The sequence below is a fragment of the Sceloporus undulatus genome, chromosome 6, assembly GCF_019175285.1.
Source record: "Sceloporus undulatus isolate JIND9_A2432 ecotype Alabama chromosome 6, SceUnd_v1.1, whole genome shotgun sequence".
In the NCBI taxonomy this organism is placed as follows: domain Eukaryota; kingdom Metazoa; phylum Chordata; class Lepidosauria; order Squamata; family Phrynosomatidae; genus Sceloporus; species Sceloporus undulatus.
The window spans coordinates 169952146-169971496 of record NC_056527.1 but is presented as its reverse complement, the minus strand read 5'-3'; the positions used below and the strand labels follow the sequence as shown (position 1 = coordinate 169971496).

Here is a 19351-nt window from a genome sequence, read left to right as displayed (position 1 = left end):
TTGGAAGCTGCCCCCGTCCCGGCCATCCTGCAAGAGGAGACATGTTCCCGTAGGGAGGGATCTCCCACTGACCAATGGCCAGAGGCACCCTGGCACTCCTGAGGGGAAGGAGCTTCTGTTCCCTAGCAGAGCTGGGGGTCTCTGACTGCCCCTCACCCAGGAACCACACCAATGTCCACAGCTTCACCCTCGGCCACCCACATGCCATGTTGTTGTCCGTATGCCCACGTGGGGAGAGTGCATTGGAGCACCTTGACCAGTTTGGCCCTGAATTGGCTGTCCCAGACCCCAGGTCATGCATGGACATATTTAGAAGCACTGGCCTCCCACATATCCTGCCCCCTCCGTTTCCCACATGCCTGGCAGAGGTGCAGGGCAGCTGAGGCAGCCACTACACTGCCCAGAGTCACAAGAGGGCTCCTGGCTTGGATACTTGGCTCGCCTCTGGAGAGGGACTAAAGGCCCAGAGGAGACTACCTAGCCACTGTAAAGAAGAACTGGACGGACTCATCTGCTGCCTCTCCCTGAGCAAAGCAAAAAGATCCCCCCCTGTGCCCCAGCACTGACCCCCGAGTTCCGCCCCCCACCGCCCCATGAGGAGCAAAGGTGCAGCCAGGCCTCCAGTGTCTCAGCATTTTACTGCACAAAGAAGAATACGCAACACAAGGAAGAGGAGGAAGACTCAAGGAAGGGGTTTCACAATTCATAAGGACAGACAGGCAGACAGACACATCCTCAGGCCCACCCCTCCAAGAGAGGGAAGAGGAAGCCCTGGCCCTCAGACTCTGAGAACACTTCACAATATATTAAATATTTGCTCTGTACTGTACACCATTTGGCATCTTGTATCCCCATGTCCAAGAAACCCCGATTCCTCACAGCAGCTCAGTGCCAGTGGAACCCCTCTGCCCCACTCAGTCTCCCGCCCGCCCGCCCACGCGCACGCACACACCCACGCCGAGGGGCGCACTCCCACCTGGCCCACCATCATGGAGTGTTGCTTCAAGGCCCTCTCCTATCCAGAGCAGCAGGAACTGCTGGGGGACAGGTACGGGGAACATGGTTTGGGGCTGGGCATTGCCCGTGGGGCTCAGGCAGAAGCCGCAGCAGGTACTGCCTGAGTGGCCAAGGGCATGGGGGGGCAACTCTGTCCCACAGCCTTTGGCTGGCTGCTTGGGGGGTGCACAGCACATCCCTGATGGGCAACACCTAAGAGCTGGAGCAGGGCAGAGCCAGGGGGCTGGTGGCAGAGTCCTCTGCATCGCCAGTTGGGGCTTGGCACTGCTGTCGCCCCCCCGCCCACCTCAGCCAACATCCCTCCTATGGGCTGGCACTGCCGGGAGGCAAGTGAGGCCCTGTCCCAGCCTCCTCCCCAGAGGCCCCTGGCTCTTCCAGCCCCGGCCCTGCTGGCAGCCCTGCTCCATCACAATTGGTGCCCCCCATGTCAACCACAAGTGATGCCTCCCCCTGGCCCTGGCCCAAACACAACGGGATGCTCTCCCCTTCCTCCCCCTGTGGCACTGCCAATGGAGGTCCCCCAACAGGCTCCTCCCCAGCCATTGCTCCTATGCACTGCTCTTCCAGTCCTCCCTCCCTCTCAGCCCCACTGCTGCCTGATGATGGGGCTGGTTCTTCGGCTGCCAGCTCCTCCTGGCTGGGCAGTGGCTTGCAGGGCCTCTCCCTGGTGGTCTGGAGGCCCAGAGGTGTCTTCTCTGGGAGGTCGAAGCGAGGGCAGCTGTCCAGCGAGGTGGGTGACGAGGGGCCGGCACTGGAGACGGTGCTGGAAGGGCCACTGCTGCCTGCAGGGAGAACACGAAAAGTCAGGGCCCCAGGCACAAGGGTCCCAGCCGGCTGGGTCTTGCCTTGTGCCCCCTCCCCTCGGCCAGCTAGCAGAGACCCACTTCCTCTCCTGTGGCCAAGGGGACAACACCAGAGCCTGCCAAAGACTACAGCCTTCTAAGCATGCCAGACTCTTTTCTGCCCCACGTCTCCTGTGCCCTTAAACCCCCAGCCAAGCCCTAAAGCCCACTTACACCACGGGGGCTTGTCGGAGTGGGGTTGCAGTGGCAGAGATGACAAGACTTGCTGCGGCACAAAGCCATGATTGCCACCGCTGCTGCCGCTGTGCACCTGGCCCTCCACCAGTGGATGAAAAAGACCTGTGGAACACAGGAAGAGAGGCTACTCTGCTGGCTCACAGGGGCTGCATCCGCTGATGCCCACAGACACAAAGGAAGGGGCTGTAACCCCCCCTCCCATCCTGATCAGCTGAGGGCACGTTTTGGGGATTTTACCCAACATTGGACAGAGAGAAGGGCACACATACAGTATATGCTTTGGGATTGGGGGGGGGGGTTCTTGGGTGCTCCCAGCTGTCCCTTGCGGGGTGTTGTTGTGGTGGCACATGAAAGTGTGCACTCTCTGCTGTAGAGCACAACAGTCTCTGCCTGCCATCCAGTCTTTCTTTCTTGTACCCATGGTATCTCCTCACAGCTGTTTGGTATACCAGGCCCTGATCTATGACACACCCCGGCCAAGCCTATGCTAATCCTTGGGATGGTGCATTGCCCAGTGGCTCCTAGACGCCAGCACTCATCTGCTGGCAACAGGCTGATGGGGCATCCGTGGGGGGAGGGCTGCATTTGGGAAAGGAGGGAGTGGCTGCCATGCTATGAGGTGGATTCACCGGTGGATGTGTTTTGCCCACGTCAGAAGGCAAAATGCAGTTCAAGGTGCCTTTCCAGCCTGCAAAGCTCTGCATGGAACCGCCCAAACCATCAGGTAATCATTTTATTTCATTTATTAAAACGTATCTTAGTACAACTCTGCCCCCCCCATCACTGGTACCTGCAGGGGCTCCTTGGTGGTGACTGCTGCAGCTCTGGAGAAGAGCGGTCAAGAAATCATTCACCTGGCGCAAGGAGAGCGAGTTGTGCAGTGTCTCCAAGGGATGGATGCTGGGCACCATGGAGCAGCCTTCAAAGCCTGCAAGAAAAAAGCAGCCCCCCAATATGAGTCCAACCCCCCCCCCATGTCTCTGCCAGGAACCCCAAAGCTGGCCCTCAACTCTGCAAGAGAGGCCATGTAGAAGCACCAGTTGCCCAACTCGATAAGATCCCAAAGAAGCCATCTAGGCCCTGATGGGAAGATCCACTCCTCACAATCAGGGAAGGCAAACACAAGGTCGAGGGACGGAAAGAGACACGGCAAAGGAGAGGGGGCAGGGAAGGTCAAATTAAGAAGCGAACATACCATTAGTTGGATGCTTTGCAAATGACACAGAAAACCGCTTTACAGCTGGCATAGACAAGAGCTCTGGGAAGACAAGAAGAGAGCACTGGTTCAGTGGGGCCCTGGCCCTCCCTAGAGGCTCCTGCTCCCTGCCCCACGTGCCAAAGGCTGCCAAGAAAGGGAAGCCGTGGGCACAAGGCGCTGGCAGCCACATGCAGGGGCCCAGCCCCACCACCACCACCTTGGTTCATTTCCAGAAGAAATTTCTCTCTCTCAGGATGGATCAAATAATACCACACGGAAACAGCAACCCCCACCTCACATAACCCCCTGGCCAAATACTCCCAACAGGAGGTGTGGGGCTGGTCTGCTTCTCCATACTCCCTCCTGAGGAAAGACAAGGTGCTCAGTGTGTGTCTGTCTCTGTGTGTAATGGGGGGAGGGGGGATCTCCCCAGCACTGCTCTGCTAGCACCCCATAGCCTTCAATGGGGGGGGGGGGGGGGGGGGGGAGAGCTGAGATGCCCCTTGAAGGCTTAAGGGTGCCAGCAGAGCAGTGCCGGGGAGATTCTTCCTCTCCTTCTGCCCCAAAACACCCCAGAAAAGGGGGAAGGCACATAAAGCTGTTGGGAAACTATAGTTTTTCAAGTTCTGCCCCTTTTCTGTCCGCTGAGGGCTGCCAGCCTTTGCATCCCACCAAGGGCAGAAGACCCCCAAGAGCTCAGTCGCTGTCTCGTCTCACTCCCCTTTCCCTCTTCTCTCACCCTTAAATCCCTGAGATGGTCTCAGTTTTTCAATCACTGTGACACCTCTCTGACAGCTTGGTCTTTGCCTTATGTTCATGAAGAAGTTTAATAACAACCAGGATAAATGTTAAATGAACTCTGAAACTGCACGCGCACACAGCCAGACTCCATCACGTGTGAGTGACATGCGGGAGGAGGCACAATCTCAGCCCTCAAAGTCCTTTGGCAGATACTCAAGCCAGGCAGCTTTGTCCTCCTGGTGAGAGACAGGGCTTGGCAGCCAATGCCCTGCCCATTAGTCGCATGCTCCCAGGGCAATGGGGGACCGCAAGGCATTAGGAGCAAAGGGGAAGAAGCCATTTGCCAGTGAGTGGCCTCCTGAGGCTCTGCCTGACCTTCCCTGAGCAGATTCCCTCCCTCCCCTCCTCAAGATTGGAGGGCACAGCCACCTCTGGACAAGAAAAACAATGCTAAACTCTGGTGAAGACATGCTCCCTCCTATCTGTCACATCTGTGCACAGGGCGCTAAAGCAGGTGGGAGCAGAGCAAGTGGATCCATGGCTCAGTCCTAGGATGCCCACCTACCGTCTTTGTACAGGAAGCTGGAGCCAAACTTCTTCCCATGGCTGCGGGCATAGTCCTGCAGGTTTGGGGCACTGGAAGAGCCTCCGAGAACAGTAGTGCTGAAGAGGCCCGTGCACTGTGACCCTGCAAAGACCCGGTAGGCCATCAGTAACGAGCATTCCCACACACCCCTGTTCCTCATGGCTCCTGCCATCTGGGCTAGCAGAAAAGGCTGTGGCATGGATAGAGGAGCACAGGCAAGCACCTCTTCCTCCTCCCCCAGACGGGGCAAAGGAAGAAGCCAGGAAGGGCTCCTGGGCAGCTCCCAGCAGGAAAAAGGGCGAGGCGTGTTCTGACCAGGCAAGGTGGGGGGAAAGAGGCAGGGCTGGGCAAATGTCAGGAGCTGCCAGGCCTGGATGCAGGAGCACAGAGTCTGCAAAGGAAGCTGGAAGCCCCTGGGAGGCTAAAAGTATCCCTCTGGGCAACAGCAAGTTAGGTAGCCATCGGTGGTAAAGTGAGAGAGAAGAAATGGATTGGAAAGGCTTCACTGCTGCTCAGGTAAGGGGTCTCAGGCAGACGAAAACTGAGCTTCAAAACCCCCACTACCCCCACAAAGTGGAGCTCCCAGGAGAATCTCCCACAGACAGACAGACAGACAGAGGCACAGATAAGCTCCTACCCAAGCCCCTCTGCTTGACTTCCGAGGAATGCCTGGAGTAGGAGAAGAGGCGATATCCACCAGCCTTGGAGGACGACTCTGAGAGCACCTGGGAGGAGAAGCACCTGGGAGTCTATCACCCACCCTGGCAAACTCTGCTCCCGGCCCTGGCCCAGCAGAGAGGCTCAGCAGCCTCCTCAGACAAGCCAGGGCCCAGGATGCTTGAAGGAGGCTGGGAGCCACTGCTGGGCCACAACTTACAGCTGCCTCCTGCCCCCCCCCCCAACCCCCAACAAACTTCCAGCCCTTTCCAGTACCTCCATGGAGCCAGTCTTGCGGTTGCGGATCAGTGGGGACCTTCGTTGGAGGCAGACAGGCTCCAGGGACTGGGAGGCCAGCTGGTGCACATGGTCTGTCTCATCAGTGCCCTTCGCCTCGGCCCCATCCTCCTGGCCATTCCCATGCTCCAGCTTCTTTACCTCCTTCTGCAACGAAGTAGAAGGGAAGGAGATTCAGGGGTGGGGAGGATCGTCAAAGGGGTTAAGGATGGGGGGGGGCAGGAGGACCCACAAGCCACAAAACAGGCTTGGTGACTGTCATGCCTCCAGAGCATCTTTGATGCTCTTGAGACATATATTTAGTTGAGATGATATTAGACTTTCTATATATCAGTTTAGGAGGGAAAATAGAGATCTACAGCTTTAAGAAAGACAAGGATTGTGGGAAATCCCAGGGTCTTATACTGTCTCCCTCTAGTCTAGCTAGTTTCTGTTGTGTAGTAAGATTTCAGCCAAGTCAGACCTGGAGAGAGTATTTTCCTTTGACAAAGATAAGTCCACAGAAGAAGAAAGGTAAAACCCACCAAGAAGAAAGAGCAAAGTATTTAAGAAGCACTATTGAGAAAAAGGAGATCAGTTTCATACAGTATTTTTGTGCTTATAACCAGTAAAGCTTTGGAAAACTTAAGAAAGCTGTGGACAAGTCTTTTGTTCAGTCTGTGTTCCTAGGAGCCAGAGGCCTTACTGCACCCAAAGTCCATAGCATTGCTCTTGGGACAAAACAGTGACACTTTCAATGCCACGTCAGAATGGCCCAATTGATGAACATTCATGTGGTGCCCACAAAGGAAGAAGAAGGTAAAGCAGCTGTTCCTCATTCATGCTCAGCTCCAAGGGGTGTCTATGGGGAAGCACATGAGGGAGAGCATCAGGAGGCACCTCCCCACACGGTCATGGGACTCACCTCTGCTGACGCCGGACGGAAGCCGGACCCGGCTGGAGTGCTACTGTCCCCCTCACAGCCCTTCACCCCTGGGCTGAAGTGCAGCTCCACATGGAACCTCTCTTCAGACGAAGGGTCCTGCCAAGACAGCAAAGGCCCTGCTAGCCCAAAGGCCGGCATGGGCACTGGGCACTCGGCACTCTGCATGTGCCCGCCCTCCCTGCCTCACCTTGTTATTGTCCTCATAGAGCATCACCACAATCTGGGTCATATAGTTCAGCTCCGAAATGGCACTGAGATAATCCATGGCCCTCTTCCACTGTGGATCTTTAGACTCCTGGCAGACAAAAGAGCGGCGTTGGCAAGGGGGTGAAACGGGCACAGAACTAACACCAGGAAGCACACATGTGCAGGACTCTAGTTCTAGAATGCCCCCATGCATATAGGGATTTTTCCAATCGCTCCTCATTTGCCCAAGGCAGGGATGGGAAATACTGGCCAGACAGGGCCATCCTCCCCCAGGGCCAGCACTGACTGAGAAGGCCACACGCCTCTGATCACTCTGGCTACAGGTGCACCTCAGCCAACACTCCTGCCATTTGCAGCCCTACCCCTTGGCATCACCCAGCCCACACAAGGGGCAGTCCCCACATCGTGGCTCATCAACAGACTGCAAACTCTTCCACCCCTTCTTTGAGCTTTGGCTGAAGAGCCCACCTGGGCCCAGGGGTTCCCTTGGAGAACCATCTTGGCTCCATTTGAGCCCCTCACAACCTGCCAGGGCACATCTGTGGGAAAAGCAAGCACTGTGTGGGAAAGGAGCCTACACAGCTCAGCCATGGAGCAAACAAAATGGGGCCTCCTCTTCCCTGGTCATGAGAAAAGCCTCCACCACACATGCACGCCTTCCTTCCTTCCTCTCCCTCTCTTGCCCTGAGATGGAAAATGCAGAGCCAAGCTTGCCTGCAGCCAGCAGAGGAGCCAGTCAGCCAGGAGGCTTTCCCAAGAGCTTCATATGCTCCCTGCCGCCAGCAGAAGTGGGCCAAATGCAGACAGGCCACCAGGCATCCTAGAATGGCTCTGGGTGGAGCCAGGGGGACCATGCCTTGGTGCGCGTGCACATCACAGCTCAAGCCCACCCCACTCCCTGTCCTCCACCAGCCTCACTTACATCCAGGAGGCCCCCGTAGCGGAAGAGGCTGAGCAGGGAATGTACGTGACTCTCACTGGTGAAGTACAACCGTGTCCGGACGTGGCGCCCAGGAGATAGGACGCCCCTGGAATACCTGGAATCAGATAGGTCAAACTCATGGCAGCCACTGAGCCCTGGGTTTGGGTGGATGGAAAGGATGCTAATCCAGTTGAGGAGAACAGTGACCCAGCAGCCCAGCCAGCCAACAGTCACTCTCCTACCAGGTTTTATCACTGAGCCAAGAGTTCTAGCTCCATTGGCAACCAAAAAGGGCTCCTTAGTAGCCAGTCCAGATTCAAAGTGGGAAGGTGGATACCCCTGGCCAAGGAACCTACAGGCTGAGCCTGGGATGAGGTAGCAAGGGGACCTTCCAGGCAGGAAAAGCACAAGAAGTGACATTTTCAGGCACAAGGCAGGGCAGGGTCCCATGTGGGATGTGTAGAATGTGGCGGGGGAGTGTGTGATCATTGCAGTGATCTCCCAGCCCTCAAGGAACATGTCTGTCTCCATGAAGCCAAGGGAAATTTAACCCAGAAACACTGAGAGAAGCAAGGGGACTGTGGGCAAGACCTTTGAGACAGTGATAACTTCAGCCCCACCCCAGGATGCCAGCTGGGTCTCAGGGAAAGGAGGCCTCACTCAGAAGAGGAGGGAGGGGATCCCTTGGGACATTCTTTGGAAGACAAGCAGGACAATTCATGGCCATCAGCTCCACCAAAGGCTGCTGGTCAGGATGGACACACGTCTGTCTCTGGGATGAGAAACACGGTGCCTGTCTGTCAGCCTGGGGCGCAGTAGTCCATCTTAATCCTACCCGCAGGGAGCAACTGATTTGCCACTATGGGAGCAAGCAGGACGCTGGCTCAGAGAAGAGGCCGATCCAGTCTGGCCCTCTGGCTTCTCTTAGGACAGAGCAAGAGGGTCACACGAGGAAGGGATGGAACACAAATGAAGGTTTCTCAGGTTCCACACAGGGAGTGATCCTGGTGGATAACTGCCACAGTGGAAGAGGAGTAGGACAAGGAGGCACAGCATCTGTCCCCCATCGTGAAGCCAGCCCTGCCTGCAAGACATTACCAACCCCAACCTGAGTCGCTTTCTGTGTGGTCCTTACAGGGGATGCAGTTTGTTGACTGATTCATCCTCATGGGTTCTTTGTAGGTCCAGCTGGATCTTCCGGATGAGCGGCAGGCAGAAGCCAATGGCAATCTCTAACTTCTCTTGCTTGCTAATGCCATACTCCTGCCAAGGAGAAAGGGAGGGGGGGAAGTGGTAGAGGAAGACACGAAGTGTGGAGGGCACTGTGGTGCCAAGCCTGGGGCCCTGACGCCGGTCCATCCCACCACCTCCTCTGCCACCCAGAAAGTGCTGGACACAAAAGCCTCGAAGGCCCAGCCCACATATACCTGTGGGATGACAACGTCGGCCAGGGCCTTGGAGAGGTGGAGAAGCTCCGTGGTGCCCTCCAGCTGCAGGGCCGTGTTGTGCTGCACATCATATTTGACGCAGTCGTAGATGTCAGGGATCTTGCTGATGTCATAGCGCCGGTTCTTCAGGCGGAAGTCCTGCTCCAGCTTCCTCCAGCGCTGAAGCATCAGCTCCAGTGTCTCGCTGTGGTAAAGCTGCAGATCTACAGGAGCAGCAGTGAGACCCACAGCCATTCTCCCCGCCCATCAGACTTGCTGCACAAGCAGAGGAACCCATGCCACAAATGCCACTGGGCTTTAGTTGGCAGCTCACAGCAGCCAGCAAGCCCTTTGCCTACAGCTCCCCACCCCCTTCTAGTTAGGCTTCTGCAAAAAAGAAAGCTTGAAAGAGGCAAAGGGAGGCACAGAGTGGCACTGACTCAAAAAGAGTTGCCTGGGCTGAGCATGCCCTCTGGCACACAGTTCTCCAGCTGTGGGTATGTCTAGGCACCATTACTGCCGATTTGTCATCAGCATCAGTTGGTGGGCCATGGGGTTCTAGAAGACAAAGCCAACCCTGCCAATGGGAGACCTGCCCCCACTACTACTGGAGGGCACCAACACAAGAAGGCCACCTGTCCCCTCCCTTCCTCCCTCAATCCCTCCCTTCTCATGCCCACCGTCCGGCTCAGTGGAGAGATTCTTCTCCCCACCTGCAGACTTGGGGTCCTCCATTCGCTTCTGGATCTGGGACGTGAGGCTCTCAATCAACTCAAAGACCCGGTCACAGATTGCCACAGGATTCTGGATGATGCCCATAGATTTGATGAGTGAAGTGCTACCCGTTGGTGCCAACTGAAAAGAGACCAGAGGAAAGAGTCAATTCATGCTTGTGTGCCCCATGTGCAGCTCCAAAATTCATGCACAAAATGTATCATGCAGACTTTTGAAACTTTACTTGCTTCTTCATCAGGCAAAAATGTTAAAAGTCATACTGGAGTGGAAAAGTCACAGTGTTAAGAGTCACATACCTATATTTTATCTTGGATGTTATTTCTGTTGTCTTTGAAAGCTTGCATGATGCATTTTAGGTGGTCAACACAGGCATCACTGTTCTGTGGATTTTGTTGTATTTTGCTGAATAGCCAACACAGCTACCTCTGGACATGTTCTCGCTCAGTGACATATTATGAATGGGAGTGAAGGATCTGCAAACCTCAGTCTTTACTAGGCAGAGACTGAAGCTAGTAGTCTTCTCCAGGCTCTCGCTTCAGGGGCATTTATCATTACCTTTGTGCTGGCCCACACTGATCTATGCTACCTATTTATTTAATGGTAGCTTGCAACACATATTCCTAGTTTTCTCACTGGATTTCCAACCGCCTTGAGAGAGATTTTTGTTTTGCCAAGTGTTCTAACAAAATATAGGGAAGATAGCCCCAATCCCTGAACCATCACCTTCTCATAGTCCTCCTCACTGAAGGCAGCATCCTTCTGCATAATCTCCCGGAGCCTGGCCTTCACCCGGTGTTGGCAGCTGCTGAGGGAGTCGCTGTCGCTGTCTAGGAGGCCGTTCATGTTGGCGCTCTTCACCATTTGCACCAGAATAGGGGTCAACTCCCCCTCTAGTGCCAGGAGACCCTGCAGGAAAAGCAGCCTGGCTTTACAATGGCTGGCCTGGATCTGGACCTGTGGAGAGGAGAGGGACGGGGGCCACACACACACAGGCACCCTGGCAGCGCATAGGCGGTTCCGGGCACAATGGACCTCCACACCAGAGTGGCGCAAGAGGACTCTGCAGCCCCTCTGGCAAGAAGCTCCTGCCCCTCCCTCCCAAAATACACCCCAAAGGGAAAAGGGGACCAAGGAGGCACCTTTGCAAAGGCGGCAGCCGTCATCTGGACTCGGCCCTCATCGGATGCATAGATCTTAAGGTCGTGGCGGTATGTGCTGTGCAGGCGAAGGAGGCCACACCCAGGGAAGCCAGCATAGTCCCCTGGGCCCAGAACAGGAGGAGAGGACCTCAGTGCCCATGATCCCCTGCCAGTTTCCCACCCAAACAGAGACTTCAGGCTGGAGAAAAGAGAAGCACGCTGAGGGAGGGCCCAATCCTGAGACTATCTTGGGTTAGAAATGCTACCACAACTCTCAGTATTTGGCCAACGCCTCTAGGCAACCCAACTATTTTCATGAGATAGTCTAAATTTCCTCATACCATTTGGGCTGAGAAGTTCCAGAGTGGCGACTGCCCATGGGACAGAGCAGAAGAAGAGGAAAGCCTCACAGAATGCCCTACTGGCCCTCCCTGCCCAAGCCATGCGGGGGGGGGGGGGGCCAGGAGGCCTGTAGGGCATTCTGTGAGGCTTCCTCTTCTTCTGCTCTGTCCATGGGCAGTTGCCACTCTGGAACTTCTCAGCCAAATGGCATGAGGAAATTAAGAGGTCCTGGGTAAATCCCTGCACACCACCAGGCGCTCCTCTCAGCCCTGGGGGTGCCTCACTTCTCCTTTCACTTGGAAATACTTTGATGGGGGGGCTCCAAAAAGAGTGACACAGACGCCAACGAAGACGGCTTGTGAGGGAGTGAACAGGCAGGTCCAGCTCCACCAGGACTAGCCTGAAGAAGAGCCTTCCCTCCAGTCAATCTGCCTTGGTCCAGGCCTCAGAGGGAGGGAAGAACCACTAGACCTCATCCCCTTTCCCACTATCATTCCTTTCTCCTTTCGTGTCATGTCTTTTGAGGGCAGGGAACCATCTAATTAAAAATAATCATTGTAAGCCGCTGTGATAGCCTTTAGGGCTGAAAGGCAGGGTATAAATACCATACATAAATAATAAAATCAGGCGGCCCCCAACTGGACCAAGCCAAGTAAATGCCTTTGACAGGCCCAGAAAGATTGCTGGATATTTGGTTGCATTTTGCCTTCTCTCCAACTCACAAGCACCCCCATGGCATGCGGAGTGGGGTGAACACTTGTGCTGGGAGGGTGAGTGGACTGCAGGGAAGAGAAGTCCTGTCACCCCTGGGGCTGAAGGGTCCCCTGGTCCCTCCCTCCGCCCCATTCTCACCTTGGCCCCCTGGGTACATGCAGCGGAAGGCCCGCCCCAGCTCCTCCGCTTGGACTCTCCCGGCCGGAGTCAGCTCACCCCCCCACTTCAGCACCAGCAGCAGCGATGGGGAGGGGTCTTTGTGGGCATCTGGAGTGGACAGAAAGGAGGCAGTGTCACCTCCGTGCCAAGCAGGGAACTGCTCAATTTGGCTGCCCCCCAGGGTGAGGCAGGGAATGGGGCAGAAGGGTGGACACACCAGTCTCAGTTACTGCAAAACAGGCCAGAGGGAAGCAAAGCCACAATCAACAACCACATTTGCCCATAATTTGCTGTTGTTTTGTTATGCACCTTCAAATCATTTCTGAATTATGGCAACCCTAAGGCAAACCTATCACAGAGTAGTCTGGTCTGAGAATGTGTGACTTGCCCAAGATTGCCCAGTGGCTACCATGGCTGAGAGGGGATCAAAACCTGATCTCCAGAGCCGTAGTCCCATGCCCAAACCATAAAACTACGTTGGCTGCTGGCTCCAAGTACTTCCCCAGCCATGGTCTGATTACTCTTCAGGTAAATGAGAGGAACAGGGGCAGCCATCTCAATTTTGCCAATGTGCTGCTTGGACCTGCAATTTTAACTGGGGAATCCCCAGCTCATGATTTGCACCACTACTGTCTACAGAGCTGCCAGCCCAGAGCTTCCTGCAGAGGCTCCCGGTCTCCCCCAGTCCCTTCACCCACTTTCCAGCCCTCACAAGGGGAGCCAGATACCTGCCTTCCTCTTCACTGGATGCCTTTAGCTGGCCGCAAGGCAAGTAAGTCAGCTGCACCTTGCGGTTGATGCCAGAGAAGTGTCCATACCTGTCGGGCGGGGGGAACCTGGCATCACTCTCTGTCTGGAAGAACATCCCCACCCTCACAGCAGCCAAACCACTTTCTCCCAAAGTGGAGAAAGCCAATTCTGCTCTTGCCTTCCTCCCGAGAGCCAGGGCACATGCTGACATGCCAGGCTTCTGCGCTGTGGAGGGCCTGGCCCTCGGGAAAGCCCAGGTCTGCCAGGCAAAGGAAAGGAGCTTTCCACTTCTAGATCACCCCCCCCCCCCATCACAGAGTTTTCATGGGGAAATGGCCAGGAGTGGGGTGGGGGAATGAGTCCAGCTTCCTGGTTCCCCTCTTCCCTCACATCTCCAGAACAGTCTTCAGCTGCTCCAGCTTGGTCTTCTGCTGATCCACCACCTCGAAGCCACCAGGTGCTCCCTGCTCCAACACCAGCAAGCGGGCAATGTCCAGCACCTCCTGGCAGGGAGAAAGGGCTACTTGGTGGCAAGCAGCTTGGCCCTGGGTTCCCTGGACATCCACTGGGAAGCAACATTGTCCTCCCTCCAGTTCCTCTTGTGAGCAAGGGGCTTTTTTTGCCATCACAGGCTTCCCTTGAATTCCCATAGACAAGAAACTCTGACTCTCTCTCTCTCTTTTACACACACACCCTTCCTGAGTGCAGAGCCAGGGGAAGGTGGCCTCATCTGGACCTGGGTCCCCTGCTCTCCCTCACCTGGAGCTGCTCTGGCTTCTTCAGTTTCAGCTTTCCAGTCTTGTAGCCCTCATACTTTTCAAATAACGCAAAGAACCTGGAAGCAGTAAGACCCACGTGAACAGGGACTAGCCCAGATTAGTTTACACACACACACACACACCCTGCTGAACCCTGCTGTCAAAGCTTAAGCAGAGGCTGGCACCATTAGGGCACCACTAGGGCACTACTGCCTCCTCTGTGCGCCCTTGGCCAGGAGAAGCTATGCTGCTGAATCTGGTGCCATTGAGTGGGTGTGGGGCAAAAATATATCTGTGTGGCTCAGTGGATGGGAGTTTAGGCCCAAGGGAAAGGAATCCAAGACCTTCTTTGAACAAAGAGGGATGCCCCACTACCCGTCCTGACCTTCCTTTACCTTGGGTGTTTGACCTCCATCTTCATTTTCTGCTTGGGAGTGCGATCCCCATGTCGTATCACCGCAATCACACACCGCAGCTCCATCCTGAGGAGGGGAGGAAGAAGGGATCCCATCCACACCTGAGAAATTCTCTCTGGCTAGGAGGGCATCTTGGTCCACAGAGCATGGGCCCAAGGCAGCTAAACCAAAGTTGAATCCAGACAGGACCAATCAAGAGTAAGGTAGGGCAGCGAAGGGGACCAGCCTGTGCAAGGTGGGATTTTTTCACACCCTGAAGGCTGCACAGGTTTGATGCATGGCTATACCGTCCTGGATGAGGCCTGGAACCCAGAGTCCCCAATGTGGGTGGCAAGGCAGAGCCTGGTGACTGGGCCACTCCCCAAACCACCATCTCTTACACTGCAAGAGGTGTTCCCCCCCATTAAAATGGAGGCCTGTGAGTCAAACACTCGGCTGATCAGCAAAGTTCCTTCTCTCCCTTCTCTAGCAGAGTCAAAACGAAGCATGGTCTGCATGGAGTCCAATCAAAAAAGATGCTCCCCATACCTTCCCAATGGACACTCTTGCAGCCATGTCTTCCTCAAGCGGAGGGAGAGGGCAGCTCCTAAGGCATGCAGGGGCAGGGGGAGGCGGCTGCTGCCACTCACATGGTCCCTGATGTAGTGGGAACAATGGGGATGTCTTCAGCCTCCGTGGGGATAGACCAAGGAATCTGGAACTGGGGGGCCATCTCACGCATGATGATGTTCCTGGCCATGAAAGAGGAGAGACCCCATGACTGTGTGAGAAGCCCCTCTCCCACATCTGCAGCCAAGGGAAGCTCAGCAGAGCAGCGGCCAGTCTGTAGGGTACCGGGGAGTTGAGGGCTGACTGGCCAGCCAAGGCCCCTCTCCCCTTCCAGCAGTAAGGCTTCACACTGGCCAGGCAAAGTTTCCTGGCATGAGGGGATGACATCCTTCAGTATGCTAGGACTGAAAAAAGGGATACGCAGATGTACCCCAGGATCTTGGCGCAGTCATCATAATACTTCATGGAGTTCTTCACAAAACTGAAGCCGTTGACATCGCAAACAAAGGAGTGGCCATTAGCCCTCAGGAGGTCGAAGCCACACACCGTCTGCTGTCGGGGGGAGGCAAAGGAGAGTCAAGCAGCAGCCGATCAGGGGCAGAATTGGTTCCTCTATGCCTGCTGTGCTCTCCACAACCCTGACCCTGTCTGGATGGCTCCAAAAAGGAATGAGAATGCATGGGAAGGAAAGGATGGTGAAAGCAAAGACTTCTCTCTCACACAGGGAGAGCCCCAGAGGGCCCTGGCGCTGGCAGCAGCAACAACAAGCAGGAGGAAGAAAGGCTGCCAGGCAGCACTTCAGACTTGGGTGAGGAAACCCTCACACCCTCTTTGCAGGGAGGTCAGTTCCACATCCCATTCCTCCCCAGCAGCCCAGTCTGTGCCACAGCAAGCTTTCCCAGGCCTCAGTGACATGGGCAGCTGAACTCAGGAAGAAATCCAGGAGACTGTAGGAGTAAGAGAGAGACCGGGAGCACATACCTTGAAAGCCACACAGACCTTTCGGGCCACCAGCTTCTCAATGGCCGTCAGCATCACTGGGTAGCGAATCTCTTTTCCTTCACTATCCCGCTCCACCTTCCCGTCCAGCGCAGGGGACTTCCGGGCTTCCGCATGTGCATAGTCAGGCCCCACCGTGTATACCTATGGCTCAAAAATCCCAAGTACTGACCCCCTCCCAGAGCTGCCCAAAGGGCTTCAGCCCCATCAGCTGCACACAACAGCCCACTGCCTCACCTTGACATCTGTCCCATCTGTTGGCATGAATTCCTCATAAATGTAGGAGCCTGTTTTCCGCACACTGCTCTCTGGGGAGTAAACGCTGCTCCGACTCCCAATCTGGAAGAAGTGGAGAAGGACCTCAGGGAGAGGACGCCAGGCTGGGATGCCAGCAGGATGGCATTGTGGCCCAGAAACAGGACCAAGAAGCATTTCCCTGAATGAGGAGCACTCCATAATAAGGCATCCTGAGGTCCATAAGTCCTCAAAACCCAGGCAGTCAAATTACACAGAAATATGGGATGAAGACACCATAGAGCTCACAGAAGCAGGTGCACATGCTAACAAGTGGAAAGAGCCCAGAGCTGCTGGCAAACTTGTCCATGCATGGTCAGTTCCAGCTCCCACAGCCACCTCCGCCATCAAGGGATCCCATTCTACACTTCCCGGCCATCTTAAAAAACGTGACTCTCCCCCCCTTCCCCCCTCACCTTGCGGAAAAGGCGCTGGCTGCCCCCACCCGCTGAGGTAGGATAGTAGATGTAGACATTGTGATCCTCGGCACTGACAGGCTTCTCCACGAAGGGCTTGGGGAAAACAGCCCCGTTCACCTCCACATGATCTTCCCCCTCCACCAGGTTGCATTCTGCAGCCAAGGCACAGTTCTGTCCGTTGGAGAGGAGGAGACAGACAGCCGCCCCGCTTCCTTGGTTTGCGCCCCACAGGGCCCTTCGCTGGGATTCCACCTCTAGCTGCTGGGCTACAGCACTGGGGAGAGCCAGGTTCAGACTGCCACCCAGCTAAGATTCACTGCACAAGCTCAGCCCAAACTGGGTTGGGCTGGAGTGATGTGAGGATGCTGCCTTGCAGCTCTGGGAGAAAAGCTAGGCTAAAAGGTAAAACGGATATGACCAAGAGAGACAGGCTACTGGACTGGGAGGAGGAATCAGCCACTTGGCATGTGCCCACAGAGGCAAGCACCTCCTTCAGTTGCCTTGCCAATGTCCCAGCAACTCTGGTCCTTGGGGAGTCCTTCCAGTGTGTTTCGCCAGTGGGCAGGGGCCATCTGCTAGGTGGAACTCAAGGGCCCCGAAAGCAGCTGCCTCTCTAGCAAAGAAGGGGACTGCTGCCACAGTGGAGCCAAGCCATAGGGTCCAAAGCGGCTGCTCAGGCCCTACCCACAGGCAACTCACCCTCTGGCTTGTCAGGGTCCCGGTTGAGCACCGCGTAGCGGGGCAGGTCAATCCCCTCTTCCTGCAGGATCCGATAGACCTCCCGCCTGCAGGGGACATGGAGCAAAGAGCAAAGGACTGCCTTTCCTCTGGGCCTAAACAGAGGCACCCCCCCCCCCATAGCACATTGGGCTTCTCTGAAACCCTGCATTGAAACCCTCCAGCAAAGGATTGCCAGGAGAGGCCAGCAGGGTGACCGCAGCCGCCCCATGCCAATGGCCAGCCTGGTCTCTGGAGGAACCGTCCACAAGCATCACACCTGACATCCTGTGAAGGAGCATCTGAGGTGCAGGAGAAGTTCACTGAGTCGTAGTCAGGTGTTGCAGCAACCAAACCTTGAGATTGGTCTTTAAGCCAACAGGCCCACTGTGTGTCTGCCCTGCCCTCCCTCACATCTCCAGCGTCTAGGTTTCTTCTCAGAAGCCAAAAGCTCTATGGCCATGAGGACTAGAAGGCCAAATATGCCTCAGTTTTTGAATGCGGCCTCCCCGCAAACCAAGACACCTGGTCTGAGAGGCCTCTCTCTCCTCCTCCTCCTTCTCCGTGGGTCCAGCCACGCTGCCCACCAGGCAATCTCCCCACGCCCCATCCCTGGCCTCTGCCTCAGCCTCACCTGTCCTGGATGAAGTACTGCATGTCGAGGTCGTTGATAAGGAAAGGGCTCCGCAACTTGGCATAAGCCACAGCCTTGTCCAGCGGGAACCCTGAAAAGGAGATGCCCTCAGGCGCAAGCCAGCAAGGAGAGGAGGCAGAAGGCAGGCAGGGGAGCCCCGTGCCACCCTCACCCACCTTTGGAATGGAAAGAGATGAGGCCGTGGCAGGGGAGCCCCATGCCACCCTCACCCACCTTTGGAATGGAAAGAGATGAGGCCGTGGCAGGGCAAGGCAGGCAGGCAGGCAGGGGAGCCCCGTGCCACCCTCACCCACCTTTGGAATGGAAAGAGATGAGGCAGTCGCAGGGCGGCCAGTTCTCCACCGGTTCGTTCAGGATGACGTCTTCCCCCATGATGACCACCGCGATGAAGTCGAACCTGCAGAGCCGCTCCAGGATCTGCGTCATGGGCTTGGACTTGGACTTTTTGGTCATGGCACAGATGCCCACCACGATCTGCCGCTCCGGAGGCTGGGGAGGGAGAGGCCAGCCGCCGTCCATCTAGGGCAAGGGCCCAGGCCTGCCCCCGCCTTCCCGCCAAGAGACACAGGTCCCAAGGGGCTCCAGGGGCTCCGGAGCCCCCTCCCTTCCGTTAGAGACTCTGTCGCCTGGACCCCTCCCGAGACCCTGGCTCGGTCCCTGGGCTGCCCTTCCCAGCAGAGTCCCTGCTGGACTCTTCCAGGCGGAGCCTAGGAACCTTGTCGCCTCCCCCGGGGCTCCTCCTCCGCCTCCTCACCGACTCCTCGCCCTCGGCCTCGTCGTCCTCGAAGAAGTCGAGCTCATCCTCCATCTTCATCGCTGCTCCCCGGCGCTGCGCCTCCTCATCTCGGGCGCCCACGAAGAACCGGGCAGCCGCCTTCGCCTCGCCCCCGCCGTGGCCCTCAGGGCAGCCGCCCGCCCAGGAGGACATGCCCGGCCGGGGCCCCGACCATCCCGCCCTGGAAGGGGCCCCGTTGGCGGAGAGGGCCGGCTGCCGGAGGCCGGGAGACGCCGCCTCCCGCTACGGGGCTTCCGGGGGCGAAGGCAGGGGCCCGCCGGGAGACCCGGAAGCGAAGGGGGCCAGAGGCGGACGGGAAGAGGGCTCCCTGCCCCGAAAGGAGGGAGGGCCGAGGCTTCCGGTTCCCGGGGAAGAGACGAGAGAGGGACCTGGGGAGGCCCCGCCCACCTGCTTCCCTCCGGCGGAGGCACGTGGAAGGCTCTGGCCAATGGCGGCGTGCTGACTCGGGGCGCGGGCCAATGGGCGGGGCGCGCCGAGGGCAGGCGGCTCTTGCGCGGGGCCACAGCGGCCCCGTGCGGCCGAGGAGAGAAGTGCGGCTGCTCCGCTCCGCTCTCTGGGCGCTAGAGGGCGCCCTCTCTGCCGCCGAGCTCCCAGCATCCCCCGGGCGGCAGCGGCCCCGGAGGATTCTGGGAGAGCGTGGCGGACCGTGGCTCAGCCTCGGCCCCGTCCCTTCTTGGCTCCTTGCCTCCCAGGGAGAGCCTCGGGCTCTGCGCCCTCTTCGGCCTGCAGTCCGAACTGGGCCGGGGCTCCCCTCCGCCCAGCCCCGGCCCCAGGCAGCAGCCCCTCGCCCCCGGGCATCCGCTGCCCCGCCGAGGCCAAGGGCCCTTCCAGGGCAGGCGCTCTGAGGGAGGAGCCCCGGTGGGTGGCGCAGGGGCTGAGTGCTGCTCAAAGG

General features: G+C 57.0%; 1 protein-coding gene across 6 annotated transcripts; it reads right to left on the bottom strand.

The window, feature by feature from the left end:
• Nucleotides 1-621: 621 nt before the first annotated feature.
• On the bottom strand, nucleotides 622-18793 carry PPIP5K1 (diphosphoinositol pentakisphosphate kinase 1). 6 transcript variants are annotated; one of them, XM_042471501.1, is made up of 29 exons: nucleotides 18418-18793; nucleotides 17957-18152; nucleotides 17643-17733; nucleotides 16991-17076; nucleotides 16289-16443; nucleotides 15816-15917; nucleotides 15561-15722; nucleotides 15010-15131; nucleotides 14660-14761; nucleotides 14010-14096; nucleotides 13616-13691; nucleotides 13247-13359; nucleotides 12839-12924; nucleotides 12086-12214; nucleotides 10892-11013; nucleotides 10476-10658; nucleotides 9731-9872; nucleotides 9018-9241; nucleotides 8726-8853; nucleotides 7591-7705; nucleotides 6649-6756; nucleotides 6441-6557; nucleotides 5516-5683; nucleotides 5220-5307; nucleotides 4562-4684; nucleotides 3253-3315; nucleotides 2848-2985; nucleotides 2034-2159; nucleotides 622-1799 (listed from the first exon to the last, which is right to left on the bottom strand). In XM_042471501.1, exons 1-29 carry the CDS (start codon nucleotides 18589-18591, stop codon nucleotides 1321-1323), a joined length of 4005 nt encoding a protein of 1334 aa, XP_042327435.1. In that variant the 5' UTR covers nucleotides 18592-18793; the 3' UTR covers nucleotides 622-1320. The 6 variants fall into 6 exon arrangements, with proteins under 6 accessions (XP_042327435.1, XP_042327436.1, XP_042327437.1 ...); XM_042471502.1 differs by having other exon boundaries at nucleotides 15010-15128; XM_042471503.1 differs by lacking the exon at nucleotides 15561-15722.
• Between the last annotated feature and the right edge of the window lie 558 nt (nucleotides 18794-19351).